This window comes from Amblyomma mixtum, chromosome 3 (assembly GCF_055824585.1).
Source record: "Amblyomma mixtum isolate Tamu chromosome 3, ASM5582458v1, whole genome shotgun sequence".
Taxonomy (NCBI): domain Eukaryota; kingdom Metazoa; phylum Arthropoda; class Arachnida; order Ixodida; family Ixodidae; genus Amblyomma; species Amblyomma mixtum.
Window position 1 is genome coordinate 257,047,460 of NC_143014.1, and position 12,688 is coordinate 257,060,147.

The 12,688-nt window shown below is 44.7% G+C and overlaps 1 protein-coding gene across 1 annotated transcript in view; it reads right to left on the reverse strand.

The window, feature by feature from the left end:
* The window catches only part of LOC149354488 (histone-lysine N-methyltransferase SMYD3-like), a 60,147-nt gene that overhangs the window by 22,463 nt on the left and 24,996 nt on the right, over positions 1–12,688 (reverse strand). The window contains exon 8 of the mRNA XM_089583342.1: positions 9,953–10,057. Within this exon, the coding sequence (XP_089439468.1) occupies positions 9,953–10,057 (105 nt within the window). The remainder of the gene's footprint in view (positions 1–9,952; positions 10,058–12,688) is intronic.

The following is a 12,688-nucleotide window of genomic DNA, read 5'->3' on the forward strand; positions in this document are numbered from 1 at the left end:
CACACACAGCCGCCGGCTTTCTTCTAGAACCGCTGTCACTCCGCAGCAGCAGGCAGCTATGTCTGTACTAGAAATTTGCTTCACAAAAGAAAAAATTGGTGTGGTTTAGCTCTGGTTAAACCTGGTTGGTTGCAAAAGCAATACAATGTTATGCTTGGTCACATCCGCTTGGCTTCATTCCGTTTAGCTTGCCTAATCTCAGCTTCTGAACTCGATACAGCTCGTTTAGCTGCTTCGGCTTCTCGTCGTTTCCGCAGTCATTCTTCTCGTTGTTCTCCCATCTCTTGGGCACGTTGTAATCTTTCTTGCATTCTTCCTAGCTCTCTTGGCTGTCGCCTTAGAGTTAAACTGTTCAGAAGCAGTAGAGCAACTAGATTCAGAGATACCCTCTTCGTCGGTGCCTTCCATGGCGAGACTCCTCGAAGAGCGCGGCACGACCGGCTGCTCCTGGCTGAGGTGGAGAGAGCAAGCTGACATCACGCGTCGCCATGGCAATGGAGAGGCTGACGTCACACCATCTGTTAGGCGCGGCGGCGGCTCCTCGAGGAGCAGGGGGGGGGGTCCACGGACCATGTGATGAGCGGTTAGATCTGGCGTAGTATTGCTTACGCAACAAAAAAATTAGTTGTGGTTCAACTACTGCTTAACCTGGTTAAAAAGCGAAAGCTATGGCGTATCCGGCAGCTATAAGCGGCTTGGCGTCTGTAACGCCAAGTGTGTTCCGGACACTGCAGAGGCAGCGCACCCACCCTGTCACCCTGGCAGTTAATGGTTGATCGCGAGAGTTTGCTCACCCAATGAACGATGCAGCCTATTGCAGCAGTACTGAGTGTCTACCACAATGTTGTCAGTGCTAATGCATGCAGCCCACGTCTCTCTCTCACCACCCCACGTACCTATAAGCGATTCAGGCATCCACCGACCAAGAGAACCAGTTATGCGCACTTCCTTTCCTAAAAATCAACGGAGTGTAAAATGCTGTAAACGCCGACGGCCTATGGCTTCAGCGCCGCGTTTCTGGCACAACGTTGTCCATGCCAACACATGCAGCGCACATCTGTCACTACTGCCACGTAGCTTAAAGCACAACTGAGGTGCCCACTGCATCAAGAGGGCAGTTATGCACCCTTCCTTTGCTTTCCAAGCTCCCGCTCCATTGGTTTCGTAGCTTAAACTGTGACTAAGGTGTCCACTGTCCCAGGGGCCAGTTATGCGCCTTTCTTTGGCTTTCGAAGCTCGACGTCATTTGAAGGTAAAAACTAGGCAGCCAGCAATCAAAGCACGAGGTCCTGTAGTGAAGCTTTCACTTCAATAAAACACGATTATCGCCTGCAACGTGAATGTGCCGCTCGCTCGGCGTCGCTAGGCCTAACGTGCCCGCACTGAAAGCGCTTTGAAACTAGATGCCAATGGTCGCAGAAATGTCTACATGTGTTACCACCTGTGCAATAAGTTCATGCTGGTATGAACGCACAATTCATTTCCCTAACGCTTTCGTCAGCGAAGCACTCGGAAAAACTGGCCAGGTGAGCAGTCTCGCACCGACGACCGCGGGTCACCCACACGGAGTTCGAGTCCAAGCCGTCAGCAGGACCGGGATTACAGACCGTCGCGCGCTCGCTCGCATCGTTGCGCATACGTTTCTGTCTCGATTCCGATCTGGAACCAACTTTGCTGACGTCACGTCTGCCAATAAATTGCTCCGCCAGAGTATCTCAATCTGGACTGTTCCCACCAGCCGTCGTACAAAGCGGGGCGTGCATATTTTTTCGTTATATAATCAGGTTTTTAATACATTATCCCTACTAGAGTTTTGCCGGGCCCACGCCAATTCGTTGAAAAATGTGGGTCGTTGCATGAATTGGGGACGCATAATTGTGTTTCTACTTTCCTCAGCATATCTTGGAAAACCTAACAAAAAAATTCTACTGTATTCTTAACTTCTTCAAATGGACAAATGTTCAAGAACTTTCAGCAAGTCATGCATGTAGCAAAGTAATTCATGCTAGTAAACTTGAGAGTTAGTTTGGGTTCCAAGGTCAGACGTGTAGTGTAAAGAGGCACGTCTTTTTTCAGTTTCCTTCATATGATGACCAGACTGTGCCAATACTAAACACAGTTCTGAACTACTTTCTGTTTTTGCGTACCCGATACCGAAGGGTACAACAGCAGCAAGTAAATTCCAGTGAATGATTTAGGGGGGCTCCTCAGGCCTTCCGACAACTCAAATGCACCTACAAAGAAGTTCAGAATATAAAAGGAATATAAGGACAAAGAACAAAGTTAGCAACAGAAGTACATTGCCGCTTTTGCAACAAGAGATTTTTGAAGAAAAAAGGGTCGTAGTAAGTCAGACAGAAATGTAAACATGAAAGGTAGTTCCCACTTCCTCTGACTTTACATCGAATGTTCACACAGGTCTAGTGCACTCTCAAATATTGGGTCAACCAGTGAAGTATTTCCTATCCAATTTGATCTGAATATTTGGTACTCGAAATATTGAGATATTCATATCAAGACAATCATGGCTCTGTGATGCTAGCTTCGTGTGGATTAGATTCAACCTCTGGACACTTCCTAGATGTGCGTGCCCTCGTCTATGCCAGAGCCAGTCTGCACGTGCACACAACAGCAGACGCGAGCAGACGCAAGAACAGCGCCCAGAACTGTACCTGGCAGGTGGCAGCCCCTGCACTACCCGTGACGCACACGGGCCAGAACTGGCACAGCAGCTCATGTGACTTCTAGGGGACAAGTCTGAGCTGAGTGCAGCTGTCGCAGCCGCTCTTCTCTGCGCGAAATTCGCTAATCAAGCGCGATGGCATGAGCATGAAACGAAGCCAGCACGAGACACATGGTGATGGGTGCCTCTTTCCGAAGTCTGACGCGGGGTGGCACTGGGCGCACGACACATATGCCACACAGGTGCCCACGAATCACCATTAAAAGCAACCGCCGCGCAACAAGGCAACTGCCAAGACCAACAGTCACAGATCTCACAAATAGGTCCACACCTCACAATTAGGTTGGCGCCACATGTAGGTCTCATCCCCCTAATTTCCTATGCATATTTTTACAACAGGTCGACATATCGTCAATGAGTGCAGCAAAGCTTCAATGCAGTCCGTCTTTCTTTCATGTAATGGCCTTGTGTGTTAGAAAAATACATGACTTTGAAAATGCCTACTGTGTGCCGTTCAGACTTTTTTGAGTGCTAGAAGTACTCAAAATATTCAGTTCAAAATTATTCAAAAAAAATATTATTCGCTTCGAATTCACTTCTAACGAAAAGCCACTATTTGCACAAGCCTACTCTACACACTAATCTCGGCACAGCATGCACACGAAAGCAGAGTAGCTGAAGCTAGTAAATTTGAAATACCAAAACAAAGCGCGCTAAGCTTGCCGATGTAACTTATACTTCATGAATTCTATAAGAGATATTTAACAGAGCAAAGAATAACAAAATCAGTTGGCAGACTGCTTCACGATACTACCAATGTGACAGCATCAGAAGCTGCAAGTATGGTTCAGGCCTAGGTATTGAAATCTTGAAACTAGACCGTTAAACAAACAGCCCTATGGTGCATACTTCTGCAAAGACACCTATGAATACAAAAGGAGGCAGAAAACTGGGGTATCTGTTCTAGGTTTCCTTAGCAGCTGAGAAATGTGACCATGATACAGCAGCAGCTCTAATGCTAGTGCCTGACCCCAACCCAGTCGAAGACTGAGCACTACCAAAGAGGATGTCAGCAGGGCCAATTCAAGATGTGACAAGAAGTAGAGAACTGGAAGCTCCATAGACCCCTGCACCACGTCTCGTTTACCAGTGCAAAAGCCCCTTGCATGCAAATGTCCAAGTGTTGCTTTCTCCAAGTACTGACTGAAGCTAGCATCTAACTCTGGGAGGCTGCACGCAGTGTACATGTACATGACCAGTAACAATGAATGAGCTCATGCATAATGGCTAACGCAGTAAGTGCCAGAGTAGTAAGTGCTAGCATAAACATCAGTAATAAACCTATGCACAGAACTGCTTGCTACATAATCGAAAACAACCTCTTTGTTAACACTTTCAGGTGCTAGTACTTGCCATTTCTCCAGAATTTTTTTTTTTCATCTAAATAGTTCATGCAGACCTCAAGGTCTGAAATCCAAAATGTCAATGCTTATTTTTTTAAAGGCATGTACAACATTTCATCCAAAGTGTTACAATAGCTGGAAATAGAAACACCAAGTATCAGGGTCTGATTTGTCAAATGAGTACTTGAGGGGATCATATTTTTTTCAAAAGGTGCACATGACACTAGAAACACAGAAATAAATTAGTATATTATGAGTGACAAAACCTGTCTACATAAGTATGTCGATGGACATGCTACCAAGCTCACTGTGTTCAGAAATATTATGCACTGCTCCCCCTGGCAAACATGAAAAAGCACACCAGTTGCAATAAGAAGAGCACTAAATTCATATCAAACAAAGAAATCACTGTTAGCTGTATCACACTCCCAGAAAAACTTGCAAATTCGCAGTGTAAGCAGTCGTTTGCGTAGCACCTGAAAGGGTTAAAGGCTGCAAGCTTCCTTCAGTCTGTGACCTCAAAAATGCAATTCACAGCCCCCAGCCTATGTCTGAGCATGTATTTTCTTGCTTCTATGTCAGCAGTGAGGAGAAGCAGATGTACTTAGAATCTAGAAGGTTATGCAAAACAATGGTAGAAGGGTTTTTGTTTTGTTTTTTCAAGAACAATTACTGTTACGCTAAATATATTTACGATTCCCGGCCACGTCAGTCGAATTTCAATGGAGGCGAAATTCCAGAGGCCCGTGTACTGGGCGATGCCCGTGCACTTTAAAGAACCCCAGGTGGGCGAAATTTCCGGAGCCCTTCACCATGGTGTTCCTGATAGCCTGAGTTGCTTTGGGACATTAAACCCCCATAAACCATAACCCATCTAAATATATTTAGAACTCCCCTATGTACTAGGCTTCTTTTAGTCACAAGTTAACAATGAAAACACTGCCCAATACTGTTACCTTTTAAAAACCATACATAAACAGCACTCTGAGACCACTCCTCTGAACAGCACCTTAAAAACAAATTCCCACTCCAGTTCCAATTCATTTAGATCACAAGCAAAAGAAGAAAAAAATGATAAAAAAGCAATCAGACACAGAAAGTGTTTGTTTCACTTACTTCTTCCTGGAACAAGGCATTATTCAATTGTGAATAGGAAATGAATGAAAGAAAAAAAAAAATGTTATACTGTGGCAAACATGAAGTCTTGGTTTGAATAATTGACACAGATAGCTACAGACAGTAGCAGACAGATCTAAAGAACATAAAACTACAGGGAAGGAAAACGGGTTGTGCTAATCAGCTCAATAACCTAAACCTAATAAGCTGCAACCCTGCTGCTTGCGGAGATGACCATGAACACGCACAAGATACCAGAGAGGCATGTATTTCCCGCCACACTACCCGACCAGCAAAAGCTCGTTAATTCGACACTGACGGGACCGCGAAAAATGGTCGAATTATCCTAATGTCGAATTATCGAATGAACAACAAAATACAATGTTTGCCGCAACAGGACGTACCTTTATTTGGCAAAGAAATCTGTTATCACCGTCTGCTTTTTCGAGCGAATTTGAGCGACTACGATAGCTCTAACAGCTGCCAGGTGCTCCGCGGCACACGCACCGTCAGGGATTTGTTCACAGAAGTCCTCCCGCATGGACAAGGCTTCTGCGGCTTCTTTCACCGTGCACTTCGGCATTTGGGACAACTGCTCACAATCGTCACCTTCCGACGAATCGTCGTTGTCAGCGCCTGTCGCTTCAATAGACCTCTCCTCGAGTGTGACATCAAAAAGGTGTGCCCCGATGGGCAAAATCATCGACTTTCGGTTCTGAACCGGTTTTTCTGGTGCTGAGCGCTCCCCCACCACCTTTGTTACCCGATTCGAAACGCCTCGCAGCCTTTCTTCTCCTGGTGTGAGCCTCCTCGGTACGGTACGGCGCATGTTTTGCCCATCGGACCAGAAACACATGCTCTGATGATGTAGGCAGGGAGAGGTCTATTACTTCATCCTCAGTCAGCTGACAGGACACAAAGGCGAGGCACGCAGGCACTGCGCGGTACCCACTCAAAAGCAGCGCGGGGAGAAGGTGAAGCGAGCGCGGCTTCCGCCGCTTATCTGTTTTTGCAGCCAGCATCCCCTTTGGTGGACTGGACGCGTGGTTGTTGCTGGGACCGGGTCTTATCTTTTCTCTTTATCTTTTCTCTTTATCTTTTCTCTTTATCTTTTCTCTTTATCTTTTCTCTTTATCTTTTCTCTTTATCTTTTCTCTTTATCTTTTCTCTCAGTGGTGGAACTGGCAACTGGCTTCTTGTAGCAGCTTTTGTAGCAGAAGAAATCGCAGTTTGTAGCAGCAATTTTAAGTTTTGTAGCAGGAAAAATGGCATTTTGTAGCAGAATTCGAGCTTTTGTAGCACAAAAAAAAAAAGCTTCGTACCAAAATTTCATGCCAAAAAACGTTATTTTAAATAAAGAAGCTTTGTTGTATTTCTGGAACAGGCATTTGCTCAGACGTTTTTAGCAACCACAGCCATGCAAGAGCAAGCTTCAATCCCAAATGCAGCTTAAAGTGCTTGGTTCCTTAAATATAGCCGAAAATAAACAAAACAGGAGGTTCTCCTAAAAACACTGCCGTTTTTATTCAGAAGAGCGACATAACGAGATGCTCAACAGAACTATAAAAAATGATACCGTTCATAAAACAAACTTTCAGGTACTATTTCTTCCCTTTTCTTGATCACTCCAGCTTAGACAGTGCCGCTGCGAGCTTTTCCTGTCCATTCTTCAGAAGGGCTTGTCCACTCTCAACGACTGCAAAATGTTTAGACTTGACACCTTTTGTGAAAAGCAGCTCAGCATTGGTGATCATATTCCTGGCCAGTCTGATCTCTCCTTGTACCTTCTCTTCATTCTGACCTCTCTTCTGGGTGTCTTTGTCCTGTACATCACAGTCTTGTTTCGCTTGTTTTGCACGGGTCTCTTCTCCTGCATCCGCCTCCAACCGTTGCAGCTGACGCTTCCGCGACCCTTTCACCGCTCTGATTAATCCTTGTGTCACAGGAATGGCAGCTGGATTTTCTGCCCGATATAAGTTAGTCATAAGTTTTGTTGCCTTTCAGCTTTGACAAAGACATCGAAGACGTGAAGTGTCCATTCACACAGGCAGTGCGCTGACAGTGGTCCCTTTGTTCACCTTCGGTTGTGTTCCATAGAGTTTCTTACTATTACCTAGAGGGAAAGCTGGCAAGCCGTCTATGGGAGTTTGCATGGAGACCCCACGTGACCACCTCAGCCACCATGGGCGCTCAAAGCATCATGGGGCGGTGAGCTACTTGTTGCGGAACTGTAACTTTTGGCCAAAAAATAAAAAAATAAAGCTGTTTGATAGCTACAAACGTCCTAACATTCAATATCTTGTCTAATGATTGCAACAAACGAGCAGAAAAGCATTTAAGTGCAAAGTTTGCCCAAAATATGAGATGACTAGCTTTCCTATTGGCCAAGTGATGAACACTAAAAAAACTAATATTTCATAATTAACAGGCGCACTTTTAAAAGTAAATATGTTTTCAAAAAAAATGTTGTTGTTTAGATACTTTAAGAGGTTTTTTAATGGCATTTCGGAAGAGTAAAACCTTTTATTGGCGTCGTGTGTCGTCGCGTCTTCACTACTATGGCTTTTGCACACTGCGTTCGCGCGAAAGTCGTCTGCGCACACACGAACTACGTTTTGGGAATGAAATGCCTTAGTACTGCCACTCTGTGTTCCCGAAAAACTACGACTGTGCCGCAACAAGTAGCTCACCGCCCCATGATGCTTTGAGCGTCCATGTTGGCTGAAGTGCAGCGCCGCCAGCTTTCCCTCTAGGTAGTAGTAAGAAACTCTATGGTTGTGTTCGGTTGCAAAGCAGCGATGGCGATGTGGCTGCCGGCAGATGCGTTGCCGGAAGTGTTGCCGGCAGACATCAGTTTTGGTTTCACGGAAATGAGTTTCGGTTTCGTTCTCGGCAGAGTTATTGGAGTTATTCAGAGATATTTCGGCGCAGGCGTGGCGCAAAAGTAGGCAAAAAACCGATTTTGTAGCAGCATGTAGCAGGATTTCCCATTTGGCGCAGTTTGGCGCAATTGGCACAGCAGTTCCACCACTGTTTCTCTTTATCTTTTCTCTTCATCTTTTCTCTTCATCTTTTCTCTTCATCTTTTCTCTTCATCTTTTCTCTTCATCTTTTCTCTTCATCTTTTCTCTTCATCTTTTCTCTTCATCTTTTCTCTTCATCTTTTCTCTTCATCTTTTCTCTTCATCTTTTCTCTTCATCTTTTCTCTTCATCTTTTCTCTTCATCTTTTCTCTTTATCTTTTAACTCTCCTCTGTCTGCGCGCGGCAGCGGTGGTGGCTCGGCTGAGCCAGTAGGCAGGACGGTGCAATTTCCTTTCACCCTTCTCTCAGTCGCAACAAAACAGCAACAACAAGCAGCGCAGTAAACAAGCTGACAAAGCGCGCATTTACCAAAAAAGGCGCCGCCTTATGGTTAAATAACCGCGATCGTAGCAGCAAGAACACGTGGAAACGACGACACACGCCAAAACGAGACTTGCTGTCGATACTCGATAGGGTTGAGCGGACGACACCAACACGACTGCTGAGACACAACAAAGCACCAAAAAAAGACGCCAGTCGCTTCGGCCGCCGCTAACCTCGCTTCCCTCGCCCTCGCTGCTGACGACGATGACCATACGGATGGCCTATCAACCGTACAGTAGCGCCGCTCGTGGCAGTGTTTTTTCTTTTTGCTCTCGGCACACCAGCTTGGCAGCCTGCGGAATGAAGTCGAATTAACCGACGCACGGCAAAATTCGTTCGAATTAACGAGGGTTCCGCCCCATAGACTCCTATGTATAATTGTAGGGACCTCGCGTGCGCGTCGAATTATCCGATTTTCCGAATTAACGGGGGTCGAATTAACGAGCTTTCACTACCAGTACTGTCAAATGATGGAGTCATGTGCTTGACAAAGTGCATACATTCCTGGGTAGTCAAAAAAAAATCATGCATGTTTTCAAGGTCAATGTATTGTCTGCTTAAGCTTCATTTATGATTCAAACATTTCAGTGGTGGAAACAATTATTTCGCACAAGAATCACTTTCCACTTGTCAATAAAGCAGCCTTGCACATAGCTTTGTATAATTTCTTGGGAGTGATCTCTTTACACATATTTTGACTGCATCATGCTTATTAGTGACAATGAATGTACTGCACCTTTTTGCAATCACCACCTACTTCCTCACATGAAATGTCGACTACATAGTATTTGTGAAGCAGAAAGTTACATTTAGTGACCAGCTCGCCTGTCAGATCACAACAAACCATCTCTTTCATACATTGGCCAAAGTGGGCATCTAAAACATGGCCCAACAGCTTCCTTCAGGTCAGATTTACAGAATGGTATATGGTAGTACTACCACATTTCAGAGTAGTAAGAAACAAGTGCTCTTGATAAGAAAGCAAAAAGACAAACGCACGCTGCTGCACTGGCTGCATGCTTCACACATAGCAGGACTGGCCGCAGTCGCTGAGGCCTTTCTAATGAACCATGTTAGTGCACCACTCCATGTAGTAGCTACTAGCAACGAAGCAGGCACACAAACAGTCAAAAGAAAGTGATTTCTCAGGAACAGAAAGCACAGAGGAGGAGCTGGAGGGCCAAAGGCTACCCATGGACTTGCACTCAGAGCATAAGAGGACAAGCAAGAGAGAAAGGAGGAGCTTCAATTCCATGTGGCACATCATGATTACTTTGAGAATTAAGGGCACATGAGCTAAAATACTGACCTTGAGAACGCAATGCAGTGAGTAGAGAACATACCTTGTCGCAGCACCTCTCACAAGAGCAGCGAAAGTAGTACCGGCTTGATAACTCCTGCATCCTCACTTCCTTTGGAGCCAGCACATCAATGTAGCTTATTCTGACCTGCAATAAAAATAACTGGTATTAAAATCATTATTACAATCGCACTGCAAATGGCTGGAGAGAGCAAACGTGTTTCAATTCATTAAACCAAATGAAAAAGAAAGAAAGGCGAAGATATTTAGTAAATACACTGCAAACCCTCATACCAAATATTTTAATAATAACACACACAAAATACAAAATATTAGTGAGTGAACATGCATCATACAAAATTAAAAGTCCTTCAAAAGTGAGCACACATAAAACACAAAAAAAAATTATGGATGATTTAGCGTGGTTCAACAAATGCGAATTAGGCATGCTAGCACTTCAGTTTTCACTTCTGTTTCAGTTTTGGTGCAAGTACTGGTTTGCAAAGTTCTCTATTTTACATTCATAGATTACTGGGAGTCCTCACAACACTCCTGGTGCAGTGATGCAGTGGTTAAACGAAGCGCCATTGCCATGCAGTGGTTGCCACCGTTGGTGCTTGCAAGGTTTTGTCTTCCCGAATAACCTCTCGCAACCAATCATAAATTAATTGCGGCCTGCCACGGTAGGCAGTTTGCTCACAATCTGGTGGGCAGGTTGTGCTGACATCACAGGGTCATGTGAGCTAAGTAGCCCACCTTGCACCTAGGGGGCAACCTAGGTTGCTCAAGGTCAAGCAGGCTGCAGACAAACACCACCGAAATCATTGAGTGCAGACTTAAGCGCTAATCCACTTTCCACAGCTGGCCATAAAGCCTGCCTGCAGGCTGCCCACAACCTGATGGGCAGGTTGCCACCTGCCACAGGCTTCAGACCAAGGAGGTTATAATAAAAACAACTTCTGGAGTGGAGGCCCCCTATGCATGCATGCAGAAACAGGTGAAGCCAGCCATACCGACTGGCGGCCATCTTGCCAGGGGCAGAAAGAGGCCGTGGTGAAATGGGCGCCAGCAGAGAACGACTAATTTTGCGAATTTTTTTTCGCTTCATCCGCAAGATTAAGTGGGAAACATCTTATGGTAGGAATGTTGCTTCTAAGGGCACTAAATTCACTTGTATAATCTCCCCGATTTCCGCGCAAATTTGCCTGAAAGGCTCTGGTAGCCAATTTCTTCAGACAGTGTTGCTGCCTTGGAAAGCTGATAATTTTCTCAATAAATCGCGTAAAGCGTGCCGTTTCAGCTAATCATGCAATTAAACATTAGCAGTGATAGGAAGAAAAATTTACTGACAAATGTACTCTTTACGGGAAGGACGATAAAATTAGCGTTTACAGTTTTGTAATGAATGGTAGGGTTCTCGAATATAAAAACATGCGGAAAGAAACGAGAGACGCTGCAATGGTCCAGCAGACTGTCATTGCCGCCTGAATTAAGATCTGCCGCACATAGCCCAGATCACCAGTAATAATGGCACCATATGGCCTTACAGTTTAATTTATGAATACCACTAGAACTGCTTCATGGTGCCATAAAGCTGTGTATGCAGTATGTGTTTCAATTTAAGTGCAAAGGTTGTTTAAACATGAACAAGAAAACCGTGCTTTACTTTCATTTAATCAGGGTTTATTCATTTTATTAAAGGGTTCCACGGCAAATTAAGATAGAAAGGCAAACATGAAAACAGCACTTACGGAAACAAAAAGTGACACCTAAAGAGCACTCTCAAGGACAGCAATGCTGGCCATCTAAATCTGGCGTATGTATACTGCATTGAGTAACGCATATATACACCAAAGTCCTGATTCTTAAAGACAAAGTCTGTACAAGAGAGTGCGCACCTTTTCTTTGCAGTTTCCTCGGTTCATCTCCTTAGCAATGCGATGAATTCGGATCTTCAAATGGAGTTGTGCAATTTTCTTGGATAAGTTGTAAATATGGTTGTCTAATGGGTCGCAGTCCAACAGGTGAGGTTAAAGTTGTGCAAATGAAGCCCTCTCAATAATTGTTCTCAGAATCTCCACTACAAGGTGTTCGCATTGTGCATGCAGCAGCCTCAAGTCTTTGTACTGAACTTGCAGCACTCCGAGTCCCTTTTCAGCAGCCTCGTAGATCTGCAAGACATCTTAAGGAAGGTAATAGCAGTTCAAAAAAAAAAAACGGGGACACAAGAGAGACACAACCAACAGGACTGGCGTTGAACTAACGACTGAAATCTTATTGAAAACGGCAGAGCTTTAAATACAAACAGGCCATCACGATTCCAAGTTGCACATGCCTTCTCGTGATTATCGGGTGTGTGATATCCATTGGAGTGGTTTTGATGCTGGCATTATGTAATCTTATGGCGAGTCATTATTTTCTTGTAATTGTGATGGCCTGTTTGTATTTAAAGCTCTGCCGTTTTCAATAAGATTTCAGTCGTTAGTTCAACGCCAGTCCTGTTGGTTGTGTCTCTCTTGTGTCCGCGTTTTTTTTTTTTGCGCTGCTATTACCTTCCTTAAGATGAACCACCGACTAGCCCATACAAAAATTTTGATCGACTCCAAGACATCCTTGGATGTTGCTATAAGCCCACCACGGCTCTTTGCACGAATGAGGCTGGTCAGCTCACTAGAATGCAGTGCTGCCACACAATCTTCACATTGTGTTCTAGTAGCAACTTTTGCAGCTACAATTCCTGCAATATGGGGAACAACAGAGATAAAGTGCACTAGCACAA